This window comes from Gadus chalcogrammus, chromosome 12 (genome assembly GCF_026213295.1).
Source record: "Gadus chalcogrammus isolate NIFS_2021 chromosome 12, NIFS_Gcha_1.0, whole genome shotgun sequence".
NCBI classification, from domain to species: domain Eukaryota; kingdom Metazoa; phylum Chordata; class Actinopteri; order Gadiformes; family Gadidae; genus Gadus; species Gadus chalcogrammus.
In genome coordinates, this window is record NC_079423.1 from 17,624,466 (window position 1) to 17,638,904 (window position 14,439).

The window sequence follows — 14,439 nt, forward strand, 5'->3', positions numbered from 1 at the left end:
TGCTAGTATATTAGCTATCTATAATGCGTATTCTATATGCATTAGTGTAAGCATTAGTATGAAGCCCTATTTTAATGTTAACAGATGTTTTGTAACAGCTCACTAGATTTGATGGATTTGAATGAGAAGCAAAGGATTGTGGGTAGTCACCTTGAGTCTGGTTCCCTTGGCGCCGGTGGAGTCGGCCCGCTCGCTGCCCGCCAGATCCACCAGGCTGATCTTACTCACCTGCAACACAACAGGGGTCAGAACACCTGGTACACACCTGTCTGCACCTGGTACACACCTGGTACACACCTGTCTGCACCTGGTAGACACCTGGTACACACCTGTCTGCACCTGGTACACACCTGGTACACACCTGTCTGCACCTGGTAGACACCTGGTGAGCACCTGTCTGCACCTGGTAGACACCTGGTACACACCTGTCTGCACCTGGTAGACACCTGGTGAGCAACTTTCTGCACCTGGTACAAACCTTTCTCTGTCTGGCACATACCTGTCTACACCTGGTACACACCTGTCTGCACCTGGTGCATACCTAGTCTATACCTTGTACACACCTAGTCTATACCTTGTACACACCTAGTCTATACCTTGTATACACCTAGTTAATACTTTGTACACACCTGGTACACACCTGTCTACATCTGGTAAACACCCATGTACAATTGGTGCATACCTGTCTACACCTTGTACACACATGGTAAACACCTGTCTACACCTGGTACATACATGGTTCACATCTATCTACACCAGGTACAAACCTGGTACACACCTTGTCTAAACCTGGTACCCGTCTGGTAGACACTTGGTATACACCTAGGCTATACCTGGTACACACCTGTCTACACCTGGTACACACCTAGTATATACCTGGTATACACCTGGCACACACCTGTCTACACCTGTCTATACCTGGTACACCTACCTTCTCTGAGGTGTTGTCGGTGTCTGCGTTGCGGCGCTTCTGGGTGAAGATGATGTTGAAGACGGCGTGGGAACGACTGCTGCTCTCGTTCATGTTGGTCGCCGCCACGGTCCTGCAGGGGGCGCACTCTGTTAAGATGTACCTTCTATATAGAATGTAACGTCTCTGACAGAATCCAAAGAACAGGCAAAGTCAACACTGATTGGATGTGTACAGTGTATAGGGCAGTAAACCAGCAGTAAACCAGGCAGTCACGGGCGGTTCAGGGTGGAGGGTTGTAAAGTGGGACTGCGGCAAAACGTATAAACATAGTAAAGTCAACAGACCAGAGTCGTTAAGGACCTAAAAAATAACCCCGGAGTTAGGATGGAACAATGATGGAGCAGTAGAGAACTGACACTAAGATCCTACTGAACCAACAGATATCATGTTAACAATTGATACAATTACACTAAAACGCTGCCTTCAGCCATTTTATTCCGTACAAATTTAAATTGTGTTTTGATTAAATCAAATCATCTTCAATACAAGAGAACCATCAGACTCAATCAAAACACAATTGAATCATAACAAAGTGGTTATGTCAAACAAAAATGGCTTATGGCCTATTTAATAATTAAAGATTAATGGATAACCATGCTATTAAAATCGGATAAGACTTGATTAATGTTCAGGTAACTTATATCATTAAGAAAATGATTAAGCCATAATTAATCCTTTCTTCCACAGCTTCGCTCCCTAGGCTGGGACAAGTGTCACAAATCTTGTTCAGTAGTAGAATTGCAAGGGCTACGAATTATAGAATAGTTAGAAGTAGGCCTTCAAGGTTTTTTTCGGATTAACGGATGACTGCATCTATCATACAACCTCTCCCACCTCTTTAAATCAGGAAAACCTCTCTCTAAGCATCGCAATCTCACAACCCTTTTCAACACACAGTTTGGAGATTCAAACTTCTCATTTATCTGTGGGGCCATGGCATCCCTACAGATTATTATAATTTCACTTTTATGCTGGTTTTAATGATCTGAAACAGCAATCTTAACAACATACAGCATTTCTAATGTCTTTGATGCCTCTGAACTCAGTGTTAACTCATCTATTTATAACCCTGCTGTTGGAGGCACAGAAAACCCATAAATGGGTCACTGGTTATTACTGTACTGTAGTAGAGTCCTGTGGTACTACAGATGACTTCAGTAAAGAAGAAGAAGAAATCCTAGTTCATTCATTGAATCTGATGAGTCATTCGGAGTCGAACTCTGCATCCCACAATGCCTTGAAAATCTACACCAGGAAGCCTAAAAATGATGTGTCATCCACCAGATACACAATCTGGTGGATGCTGTTTGTACCTAGAATTACACACTCCCTCCCATCCTTGATCTGTTACTGCAGTACCCTAGTGAACTACACAGCACTGCGATGTGGTTCTCCGGTGTGCTCCAGTCATGGAGGTACCAAGCTGCTCACGAGCTCAAACAGCAGCAGACATTATGTTTCTATGCTCTTCTAGATGTCCTGGTCACCAGCGTGGAACATGGACAGTACTGGGTCGCCAAATGCAAGCCTCAGCAGTACTCACGGGTGTTCCCAAAGACTTTCTAGTCAGACAGCTTCAGCAAGTGTACGAGGACTCCCTGCAGCTACTGAGCCTGCTCTAGATGTTCTACAGCCAGGAGGAGTGAGTGTACCAGGACTCCCTGCAGCTACTGAGCCTACTCCAGATGTTCTACAGCCGGGTGGAGAGAGTGTACTAGGACTCCCTGCAGCTACTGAGCCTACTCCAGATGTTCTACAGCCAGGAGGAGTGAGTGTACTAGGACTCCCTGCAGCTACTGAGCCTACTCCAGATGTTCTAAAGCCAGGAGGAGTGAGTGTACTAGGACTCCCTGCAGCTCCAGATGTTCTACAGCCAGGAGCAGCGAGTGTACTAGGGCTCCCTGGAGCTCCAGATGTTCTACAGCCAGGAGGAGTGAGTGTGCTAGGGCTCCCTGGAGCTCCAGATGTTCTACAGCCAGGAGGAGGGAGTGCACTAGGGCTCCCTGGAGCTCCAGATGTTCTACAGCCAGGAGCAGCGAGTGCAGGGCGTGGTCAGAGCGGTGAAGCTGTGCCCCTCACCTGGCCTTGTTCCCAGATTCCATGAGGTCCTGGATGTCGTTGTAGGAGGTGACAGCCAGCTTGGAGAGGTCCTCCACGTAGGGCCCCATCAGAGGGTGCTCGCGGACCCGCAGGTGGCCCTTGTTCTTGGGGTTCAGCAGGTCACGCACGCGCTCGCAGTAGATCTCCATGTAGCTCACCTGAACGCAGAGAGAGGGGGTCAGCACAGGGAGAGCGCTCCTCGAGCCGACGTTGTGGCGGCAGGAAGTGTTTCTGTGATGTCACGCGCCGGTCAGCCGATCCGAGGGGCTCACCTCCACAGAGTAGGCCATGTTGTTGTCGATGTTGGTGTCGTTGAACTTGGTGAACAGGTCCTCACAGAGCTGGGGACGGAGCCGCAGTTTAGACAGCATTAAGATTGATGTTGGTTTTATTAACGGTGTGGGAAGCTTTACATGGTCTCAACAGCCACCACACAGAGGGACGGTGAGAGGGTGAGAGGGTGAGAGGATGAGAGGGTGAGGGGGTGAGAGATGAGAGGGTGAGAGGGAGTGACGGGGTAAGATGCTGAGGGTGAGAGGGTGAGATGGTGAGAGGTCAGAGGTGAGAGGCGGTGAGGTGATGAGAGGGTGAGGTTCCTCACCAGGGGAATGATCCCTTGCTGGTCCTTGACGTCCTGCTTGCCCATCATGGTGTAGGACTTGCCGGCGCCCGTCTGGCCGTAGGCGAAGATGCAGACGTTGTATCCCTCGAAGGCGTGAAGCAACATCTCCTCCCCGATGTCTTTGTAGACCTGGACCTGCGACGCAAAGTTGGAGTCCTCCGGCTGCACACGCACAGGGCACACGTGTTCATGTTAACATGTGAGTAGTAGTTGGAGTAGTATCTTACAGTAGAGTGGGACCAGTAAAGGTAGTTACTTACAGGTGTAACCTTTATCCATTTGTATTTATTTTTTTCAGATAAAACAATTCGGAGGTTTCTTATTTTCAAAGTCGACAGTGGTGTGGGACCAGTAGGACTAGTTACTTACAGTGGTGTGGGACCAGTAGGACTAGTTACTTACAGTGGTGTGGGACCAGTAGGACTAGTTACTTACAGTGGTGTGGGACCAGTAGGACTAGTTACTTACAGTGGTGTGGGACCAGTAGGAGTAGTCGAAGTTGAAGCTCTTGTTCTCCTTGGGCTGCTTGGGGTTGAGGATGGCTGAAGGTTGGAGAGAAAACCCGGTCAGAGCAAGGCGGGAGCGGCTGGAACCGGATCCTGGCTGGCTAACGGATGCATTGTGCTAACAGTGCTAACAGAGCTAACATAGTGCTATAAGAGCTGAAAGTGCTTGCATTGCTATCGGTGCTAATAGCTGGACTTAATGTATCGCAATAAACTAACCACAAACACACAACTAGAGTCGAACTACAGCTGTATCTTCTCAATGCCTTCAAAGTATTTCGAGCTAGCCATCATCATCGGACTCACAATGATGATAATGTACAACAATATAATCAAAGTACAAATCACGTAGATAAACTGTGCCTTCATAGCTCTAGAGGAGTGACATTAAATCAATTCTTTTTTTACAACCGTTTCATGGACCAATAAAGCCCTGATACAGCCTGATAGGTGTGATATCCTGGAACCCGAGGCGCTTTCTGACTCACTGTCCTCCTCCTCCACAACACAAGTATTAATACGTCCGGACCGGCCTCCGAGCCGCGCCGCCAGCACCCCCCCCCACCCCCCCACCCCCCCCTCCCCATGGAGACAGGACCGGCTGTCCACTCAGGTAGAGTACAAGGTCAAAACAAAATGGCAGCATTTAAATAATGCACAGTCACGGAGGAACGCGGTCACACCGCTGAATCACAGAGCGGTTCAGACCGGAGCAGAGATTGTCCACGGATCAAAACGGCCACAAATGAACCCTGAAACGTTTCGGACTGGACCCGAGGTCTGGAGACAAATTCACATTCAAATCTGGTCGCTTTACTGTCGACTGCCTGAGATTCTACGGGCCGTTTCAACGGGCGTGCGGGGGGTTTTAACGGTGAAACATGAACTGGGATGAGTCACGGTTCCCAGAGGACGTTCATTACTGGGAAGTCTTTTCCTCCTGCACTGGTTGAACTGGTTTCAGACCACCACGAGCTCTGCAGTCCAGCAGGATGACAAGAAAGATCTGGTTTGCCTTCAGTGATTGATTTGTCTCAAATTTGCATTTCCCAGAATCCTCTCTGGTGACTCATACGAGTTCCAGTATTCTGCTGGTACACGAGAAATATCCGTCTGTCCATCACCGTAATCTATCACCTCATCCAGGTATGAAAGCAACAACTAATTGTTTAGATTTTCATTGTCCTCAAATGCACCTGTCGTGGTCACCAGCGTTACATAATGCCAACATTTCCTATTATTGTTCATTATGTAATCTTTGTAATAGTGCAGCTCTGTCTGTGATGAACACACACACACACACACACACACACACACACACACACACACACACACACACACACACACACACACACACACACACACACACACACACACACACACACACAGACGCACGCACGCACGCACGCACGCACCCATTATGTTGTTCACACTCATTTTAAGAAGCAGCGCAGCGGTATCAGATGAAAACAGGACATGAGCTCTCAGAGATCAGAGACGACGTTCTCCTGTTTCCTCGCCCTCATCATTTAAAACACTGAGTGTCAGCACAGAGCCGGGACACCAAGAAGAGATGATGAAGTGATGAAATCATACCCTAACCAGAAGCTCACCGAATGAGCTTCGCCAGAGCTTGAACGCTAATGCTAACATGGAAAGAGTCAGGTTCAATGGAGGAAGTTAGCATCAAGCTCAGACCAAGGACAGATTGTTGAGTCACCTAGCGTCCATAATCCATATTGGTTAGTTGGCTGGAAGAACTTTCTGTAATCTCAGGGGAAATGCCCTCTATAACTGCTCCAGAGTGGGGAAATAGAGGGCTCAGACTAAGAGAATGTATGCGTCGAGTTGTCGTTGAGATTCTAGAATGTTCCCCCATCCAAATGACCAAGATGGCCGCCGGGTGTACCGGGCCTAGAGCCGGAGCGGAGGGAGACCACGGTGAAGACCGGGTCTATGTGTGGGGGGGGAATTACCGGCACCTTCCTGGTGGTTTTAACCCAATCAGATTAGCGCCGCACCTCAACTGCTCCGGCAGCAGTAAGGAGATTAAACCACTTCATCATCGGGGGGTAGAGAGAGAGCTTCCCCCAACGATATCCGGTCCAAACCGCTTCCACCACACAGCCAACACCCCTCTGGCAACGGCATCATCGCTGACATCATCCTGGACTGGGGTCTGAGTCACCCCAGGGGAATCATCCAGAGCCTCTGATTGGCTGACGGGATGAGTGGATGATTGACTGACAGGATGACAGGATTAGTGGATGAGAGGATGTGTTGGTGAGTGGATGATTGGATGAGAGGACGAACAGGTGAGAGGATGAGTGGATGACAGGATGAGAGGATGTGTGGGTGAGAAGATGACAGAATGAGGACGTGACGTCTGTGTGACTATGATTCCCAGCGTTGATTCGATAGACCTGGCGTGAGGCTGATTCTCTGCGGGGCTTTGAGCTTCACGGACGCAGAGAGAAGAGGGACGCGGCAGGGGGTCGACAGGGAGAGGGAATGACGTGCAGCACTGAGCCGCAGGTGGGAATCAAACCTGCCTCGCTGCCCGTCCGCCCGGCTACGCGGTCGGTGTGAAAGCGGCCACCTGCTGCTGATTCTAAAGGAGGGGAAAGGGCTCAGTCCACCATTGTGTCCAGATAAACACCAGCTCAATGCTCTAATCTCTGCTCAGTCCACAGACAGTACTCGTGAATGAGTACTGTGTACATACTGTAGCAGTACTCGGTGTAATCTCTGCCGGCCTGTAAGTGCAGACATTGAATACAAACTGTTGGTTTAAGCAGCTGGTTCGAGAAGAGACAGTGACGATGCAGCGCTGACCAGTGTTAACCAGTATTAACCGGCACAAACCAGAGAGACACAGACCTGCTGTCTGCGTACAGTAACTGATCTGAGACTCTGGTTGGCTGCTGGGCAACATGTGACCGGGTCTGGAGTGTCACAGGTCACAGGTCAGGGGTCAGGGGTCACCGCCCCCAGCGAACCAGAGATCAAATGAAAAGACACCAACGTGTTTGAGCCTGTTACAGCTGCCACTCACTGGATACATACAGGAGATATGTATGTACAGATATGTGATATGCATATCTATAAAGATATAGATATAGTTATCTATATCTATAGATAAAGATATAGCTGTATAGATATATTGATATATGATGAGGATGAGGATAAATACGATACATGTGATGAATAGTCCTGCATTAAATAAGATAATATGGGAAGGCAACCATGAGATAATCATGATATATTGGTGACTACATGACATAATCATGAGCGATAGCAACATATATAATATTTATGTTTAGACATGCGCCATGTACAGATATGTGTGATCCATGACACAACCATGATGGACAGCATGAGACACGTCTGCAAAGTGCCGTCGTTGCGAATGGAGCATTCATGTTCTGACATCATGAATATGTGATATGATGTCACGATGATGAGTAGTGAGACTCTAATAGTGATGTATGTACATACACGATGGGCAGCCGCATAGAGGGCTGGAGGCCTGGGCCGCGGTTCATTATTAGTTCTTCCTTACAGAGGGGGAGGGGGAGGGGCTCAGGCCGGGAGTCTGCATCTTAATGAAGACAGGGGGGGGGGGGGGGGGGGTGAGGAGGAGGGGGGAGGAGGAGGGGGGGTGAGGGGTGAGGGGGCGCAGGGAAGGATGTGTCTGCCAAGGGCCTGTCAGACTGAAAAGACCCAAATCACTGCCTGCTGCCATTCTCTGGCCCGCTGGGAGACACACTGGTCGCCCCTAGGAACGAGGAGAGGGAGAGGGGGGGAGAGAGAGGGAGAGAGAGAGGGTGTGAAAGAGAGAGGGGGAAGAGAGAGAGAGGGAGAGGGGGGCAGAGGGAGAGGAGGGGGAGAGGGAGGAGAGAGAGAGGGTGTGAAAGAGAGAGGGGGAAGACAGAGAGAGAGGGAGAGGGGGGCAGAGGGAGAGGAGGGGGAGAGGGAGTATAGAGAGAATGGGAGAGAGAGAGGGAGAGAGAGAGAGAGGCGGGGAGAGGTGGGAGAGGGAGAGGTGGGAGAGAGAGGGGGGGGGGGGGAGAGAGAGTGAGAAAGAGAGAGGGGGGGAGAGGGAGGGGGGGGAGAGAGAGTGAGAGAGAGAAAGAGAGAGGGGGGGGAGTGAGAGAAGAAAGGGGGGAGAGAGAGGGAGGGAGAAGGGGGGGATAAAGAGAGTTACGAGAGAGAGAGTGTGGGCGGGGGGAGAGAGAGAAGAAGAGGGGAGTAGAGGTGGGCAGGGAATGAGAGAGAGAGAGAGAGAGAGAGAGCGAGAGAGAGAGAGCGAGAGAGAGAGCGAGAGAGGAGAGAGAGAGAGAGAGAGAGAGAGGAGAGAGAGAGCGAGAGAGAGAGAGCGAGAGAGAGAGAGAGAGCGAGAGAGAGAGAGAGAGAGAGAGAGAGAGAGAGAGAGAGGAGAGAGAGAGAGAGAGGAGAGAGAGAGAGAGAGAGAGAGAGAGAGAGAGAGAGAGAGCGAGAGAGAGGAGAGAGAGAGAGAGAGAGAGAGAGAGAGAGAGAGAGAGAGAGAGAGAGAGCGAGAGAGAGAGAGAGGGAAGGCTGAGCGAGGAGGGAGACGGACAGGAGACAGATTGCGTTCTGCTGCTCCAGTCTGGGAGGAACAAGGCCTCATTCTTCTGGAGTCCATCGTCCTGCCGGTCCCCACGGCCACAGCCAGGGGACCGGCCCTTTAACGGCGGTGTGTGCATCTGTGTCTGTGTGTGTCTGTGTGGGTATCTGTGTGTGTGTGCGTCTTTGTGTTTGTGCATTTGTGTGTGCACACATCCAGAAAAATGCAGTTAGTGCATATGTGTGCGTGCGTGCGTGCGCATGTGCGTGCGTGCATGCGTGTGCACGTGTGTGTGCACGTGTGTGTGCACGTGTGTGTGCACGTGTGTGTGTGTGTGTGTGTGTGTACCACAGCTCAGGCTGGACATTGTTTCGACATTGCATCGAGGAACGCTCCAGAATTAGGAGTATCACTGCCTAGCATGCTTGCTTGCTAATTCTAGCTAGCATGACGGGTCAGTTTTTTGCCACGGCCCGTCCAAAGATACACAACAAGACATTTAAGCTTTCGTATTCGATATCTTCAGCTGTGAGAAAAACTGCACTGTAATATTTTGAGGGCACTTGCTATTGGAAGGACTACATGAGTTTAAAACGTGAACCATCTCCCTCACAGCTGAGCAGTAGAACAACAACAACAGGAGCAACATGGCGTCTGCGTCTCCGGTCTCCCTGGGCTGGGCGGGGCTACGCGGCTAAATTAGGCCAAACTGTAAATATTTTAGGACGGCTCCTCCATTATTAAGCAGCAGCTTTAACTTCTTCACAGATTAGAGATCAGGTATCTGAAGCCACCTGCGCCGTAATATCCCTCAGAGACTTCTCCAACATACCCGGACATCTCCTGCATACCTGGACATCAGCACAAATACCCTACTACTAGCATGTATACCCTGAAATCAGTACACTTACCCTGACATCAGCACACATACACTGATACTAGTATGCATACCCTAATACTAGTATGCATACCCTAATACTAGCATGCATACCCTTATAACATCATATATATATACCCTTATAACATCATATATACCCTAATACTACCATATATACCCTAATACTATCATATATACCCTAATACTATCATATATACCATAATACTTTCACCACACCCTAACTCTATCACACATACACGAACGTATCTGAAGTCTGATGGGACAAGGAAGGGGGAAAGGGGTTCTGCAAAGCATAATTTGCAAACAAAACAAAAGCAGCAGTGAACTGCAATAAAGTCTCCGTACATGTTTCAAATCGACACGGTGATGCCTGACCGCAGTAACACTCTTTCTCAAATCCCCTCTGAGAGCTTCGTCCACTCCTGTGATTGGTTAATTCTTCGGTGGACCGTCTCAATACAGGAACAGGAAAAAGGAAACATGATGGAGCTCCGCCCCTTCCTGTTGCTGGGTTCCGGCCCTGTGCCGTCTCCCCCAGAATGATACAACACAGCAGGACTGCTGGGTCCAGGGTTACACATACCCCTACCTTAGATACCCTATCCCAGGTACCCCAATTCCACCCAGATACCCAACACTTATCCCAGATACCCCAAACCCACCAGTATACCCTGCTCTGGCCTCTCCTACGTCCCAGACCCATCAGCCTGGCCCAGTGTCCTGGTACTGGACTAACAGCCATTTGTTTCAGCTCACAGATATGATCAGCAAAGAGACGGGGTCCTGATTAGAAGAAGCGTTCCACCATTATGTCTCCCAGCCTGGATCCCTGTCCCATTAGTAGATAAAGGTCCTTAATAAATATTGGTTCCCTTTCTCCAGGGATTACAGACCTCTCCGTTATCGCGGCAGTGGGTTTAACGGACGGCGCGGAGAGAGAGGGCTTAGTTTATTACTTTTTCTGTCTGCTTTTTTCCTCAGTGGGAAAATGAACATCAATCGCAGCAGAAACTGCCCTGCATCAACTCTCTCCTTAGGGCCAGGGAACAGGAGAGAGAGAGATTACTCAGATCAACAGTACTCTGCCTTTAAAGACTGTCCAACATCAAAAGACCCCTTAAAACGATTAACACTTCTAATCCCCGTAAAGACTTCCTATCAACAACCGCCCCACTGTCTATCCTTAACCCTGACACCAACCATCCCTATTAACCCTTACCCGAACCCAAACACCAAACACAACAAAAACTCAACGACCGCTTTTCTGGAGTGACGGTCGAACATCATCCATCCCCAGACTAACATCTACGATTCCTGCAGGGGCTGTGAAGATGACAGGCAGACAGGCAGACAGACAGACAGACAGCAGACAGACAGACTTACTGGTGGTGTTCCCGTTCATCTGGATGATGCACTTGCTGTCCTTGCCCGTCTCCCTGGAGTTGAACGGCCGGACGCGCACCGCCACTTTGACTGAGGCCGCCATGGCTCCTCCTCCTGTCTGGCACCCTGGGGTGGGGAGGGGGGGGGGGGGTGTGGTCCTGCTCAGGGGGTCTGGGTCCGGCTCAGGGGGGCTGGGACCGGCTCAGAGGGTCTGGGTCCGGATCACTGCAGATCTAGAGGAAGAGAGCCATGAAGAGGATGATACATCTTTTATTGTGCTACTTATGAGTGTGGTTGGAAAACACGTCACCAATCCATTTTTTAAAGTATTATTATTATAAATAGAATAACTTTATTGTCATTGCACATGTTACATGTTATTATGGTAAAATTATTATTAAAAAAATTGCTAATATCATCATAAGGGGCGCTGTAGCTCATGGTCAAACCCTGATGACCACACTTCCCACTCTGGTGGCCATCTTTCTACTATCTAATATTCGGGCCTTCATTGACATCATGCTTAACAGTTTTGCCTTAAGGTCCGATAGATTCTGTACTTTGAAGCTTTGGAACACCTTGAAAAAATTCTGAAAACGAATGTGTGTTGTGTTGTGTTGTGTTGGAAGGTGTGTTGTAAGGTGTGTTGGAATGTTTGTTGTAACGTGTGTTTCGTTGTACTGTGTGTTGTGTTGTAACGGGAGTTGTGTTGTAACTTGTCTTATGTTGTATCATATGTTTTGTTGTATCATGTGTTGTGTTGTTAGGTGTGTTGTGTTGTAATGTTGTTGTAACGTGTGTTGTAATGTGTGTCGTAATGTGTGTTCTCTTGTAATGTGTGATGTGTTGTAACCTTGGTTGTGTTGTAACGTGTGTTGTGTTGTTAAGTGCGTTGTGTTAGTCAGATCCATTTATAATGTTGTGTCATGTTAGTGAACAACGTGTTATGGCTATGGGTGTCCTTATGGTTATGTCATGTTATTACATCGTATGTTGACCGACTGTTATATGATCACCTATCATGGATTGATTCATCATGAGCCATTCAATTAATGTGTGTTATATAGGTCATATTCTGAAGATTTTCAATCAGCAGATTGTGAATCTTCAGCCACCGTGGGAATATACGGGTGTGCCTTTTCTTAAAAACCCTTAAATTGATAAAAACAAATATGTGAATACATTATAAATATAAAGATGTTGATATGGTTGCCTGCATTTGTGTCGTGTGTGTGTGTGTGTGTGTGTGTGAGTAATGTGTGTCTAGCATGAGTGTGTGTCACATGTGTGCAGGGTGTGTATTGTGCGTCTAGTCTGCATGCTTCATGTGTATGTGTGTAGTGTGTTTGTAGTTGTGTGTGCGTGTGTGCATGTGCGTGTGCGTGTGTGTGTGTGTGTGTAACATGTGGGAACAAAGCGTGCATGGTCAGTGAGGGCCTGGGCAGCAGAAGTGCAGCCACAGCTAAATGTCCGCCTGCCTCCAGCATAACAATAGACCCAGTATGGACACACACACGTTACAAATCACACACACAAATGCGCGCACGTACGAACATACGTACACACGCACACACACATGCAAACACACACACACCCATTACAAATCACACACATTACAGCACACACACACACACACACACACACACACACACACACACACACACACACACACACACACACACACACACACACACACACACAACCATTACAAAAACACACACACACAAATGCACGCACATACACATGCACACACATGCAGACACACACAAAATGACCAAACACGCTAATTAAAAAAAACTCACATGCACGTACATATGCACACACACACAAATACTAACAAACAAATACATAAGAAAACACACACGCACACCCCTGAATTCATTTTAGGGCCACAGAGATGAGGTCAGGGGTCAAACCCACCAAGGTCATCTCTGCTCTGGGTCTCCTAAAGCATGTGTGATTAAATCACCGCGCTAATGGATGGAAGGGGGGGTCTATAGTAACACACACACACAAACCCACACTCAGACACACAGACACACTCAGACACAGACACACACACACACACACACAAACGGGAGGGGCCGCACAAACTATGCTCTGATTGGCCGACACGAGAGCCATTCCTAGGAGTGGCCGATCAACAAAGAGCGAAATATCTAAATCAAACGTAGTGTTGTTGAATCCCCCCCCCCCCCTCCCCGGTTCTCCCGGACCCCTCCCCACTATCCCCGTCTGGCCCCGCCCCCGTCTGGCAGTAGGCCCCGCCCACAGCGCCGGTATCAGCGGGCCGGGCTCTCTCTCTCCGAGGCCTAATGGATGGAAGTCGCGTGTGAAATCGATCGATGAGTCAGACGGCCCGAGGGCGTCCATGACTCACGGGAGGGGGGGGGCATGGGGAGGGGGCATGGGGGGGGGGCATGGGGGGCACGATGGTCCCCTCTGGGTCAAGCCCCCGCCCCAGGGGGGGGTCTGGCTGACGGACGGTCGGGGCGCAGGCCGCGGTTCTGGATGTGAAAGTGCTGTGTCACCCCCACCACTTCCTCCATCCCCCCCCCCCCCCCCCCCCCCCACCCAAACACACACACTCACAGGCCGCCCGCCTACACCCAAAACATGTGTGTGCGTCCGTGTGCATGTGGGAGCACACACACACACATTCAGAGAGTGTGTGTGCATGTTTATGTGTGTATGTGTGGTCATGTGAGCGGACGTGCGTTTGCGTGCGTACGTGTAAATGCGTGCGTGTTGGTCACTCGTCCCCCCAGGGGTTGGAAACATACGAGTGTGTGTGTGTGTGTGTGTGTGTGTGTGTGTGTGTGTGTGTGTGTGTGTGTGTGTGTGTGTGTGTGTGTGTGTGTGTGTGTGTGTGTGTGGAGGACCAGGCTAGTAAAGCTAAACTGCTGTAGCAGGATATTGGTCAACAGATTCATCAAATGATATTGGTCTGGGGTCGTAAAGGAGAGCGACGACGGGGTTGTTCTGAAACCACACTGCTCCACCTGGCACCACCCAATAAATAGCACTACCTCTACCCAACCCTGGCTGGGGGGGGGGGCGGGGTATTGACAGGCTGGGGGGTGTAATCGTATTGGTTTACATGCAAACTGCGTCACACTTTGATGTCTCCAAGCCTGCGTTTAGTAGAAAGGTGTCCTGCCGTTAAAACAAGGAGTCTAGTGTAACCCTCCGGTGAACCGAGGCATCCGGACAGTATCTCATCCGATGCAACCATCACCCTGACCGGTAGGACTACATTAGGGGCGGAAAATGAAGTGAGAGGCTAGGCCTGTTTGTTTGAGTTATCTGGGCATCAAAATAATGAACACCAGCTTGTGTTTAGGAGCAGACATGGTGAGGCTGTCCAGG

The 14,439-nt window shown here is 49.5% G+C and overlaps 1 protein-coding gene across 1 annotated transcript in view; it reads right to left on the reverse strand.

The window, feature by feature from the left end:
- The window catches only part of kif1aa (kinesin family member 1Aa), a 47,416-nt gene extending 36,243 nt beyond the window's left edge, over positions 1-11,173 (reverse strand). Inside the window, exons 1-7 of the mRNA XM_056603990.1 lie at positions 11,071-11,173; positions 4,164-4,237; positions 3,675-3,857; positions 3,346-3,414; positions 3,053-3,231; positions 932-1,043; positions 151-228 (exon numbers count right to left, since the gene is read on the reverse strand). Coding sequence (XP_056459965.1) covers positions 151-228; positions 932-1,043; positions 3,053-3,231; positions 3,346-3,414; positions 3,675-3,857; positions 4,164-4,237; positions 11,071-11,173 — 798 coding nt within the window. The remainder of the gene's footprint in view (positions 1-150; positions 229-931; positions 1,044-3,052; positions 3,232-3,345; positions 3,415-3,674; positions 3,858-4,163; positions 4,238-11,070) is intronic.
- Positions 11,174-14,439: the final 3,266 nt, after the last annotated feature.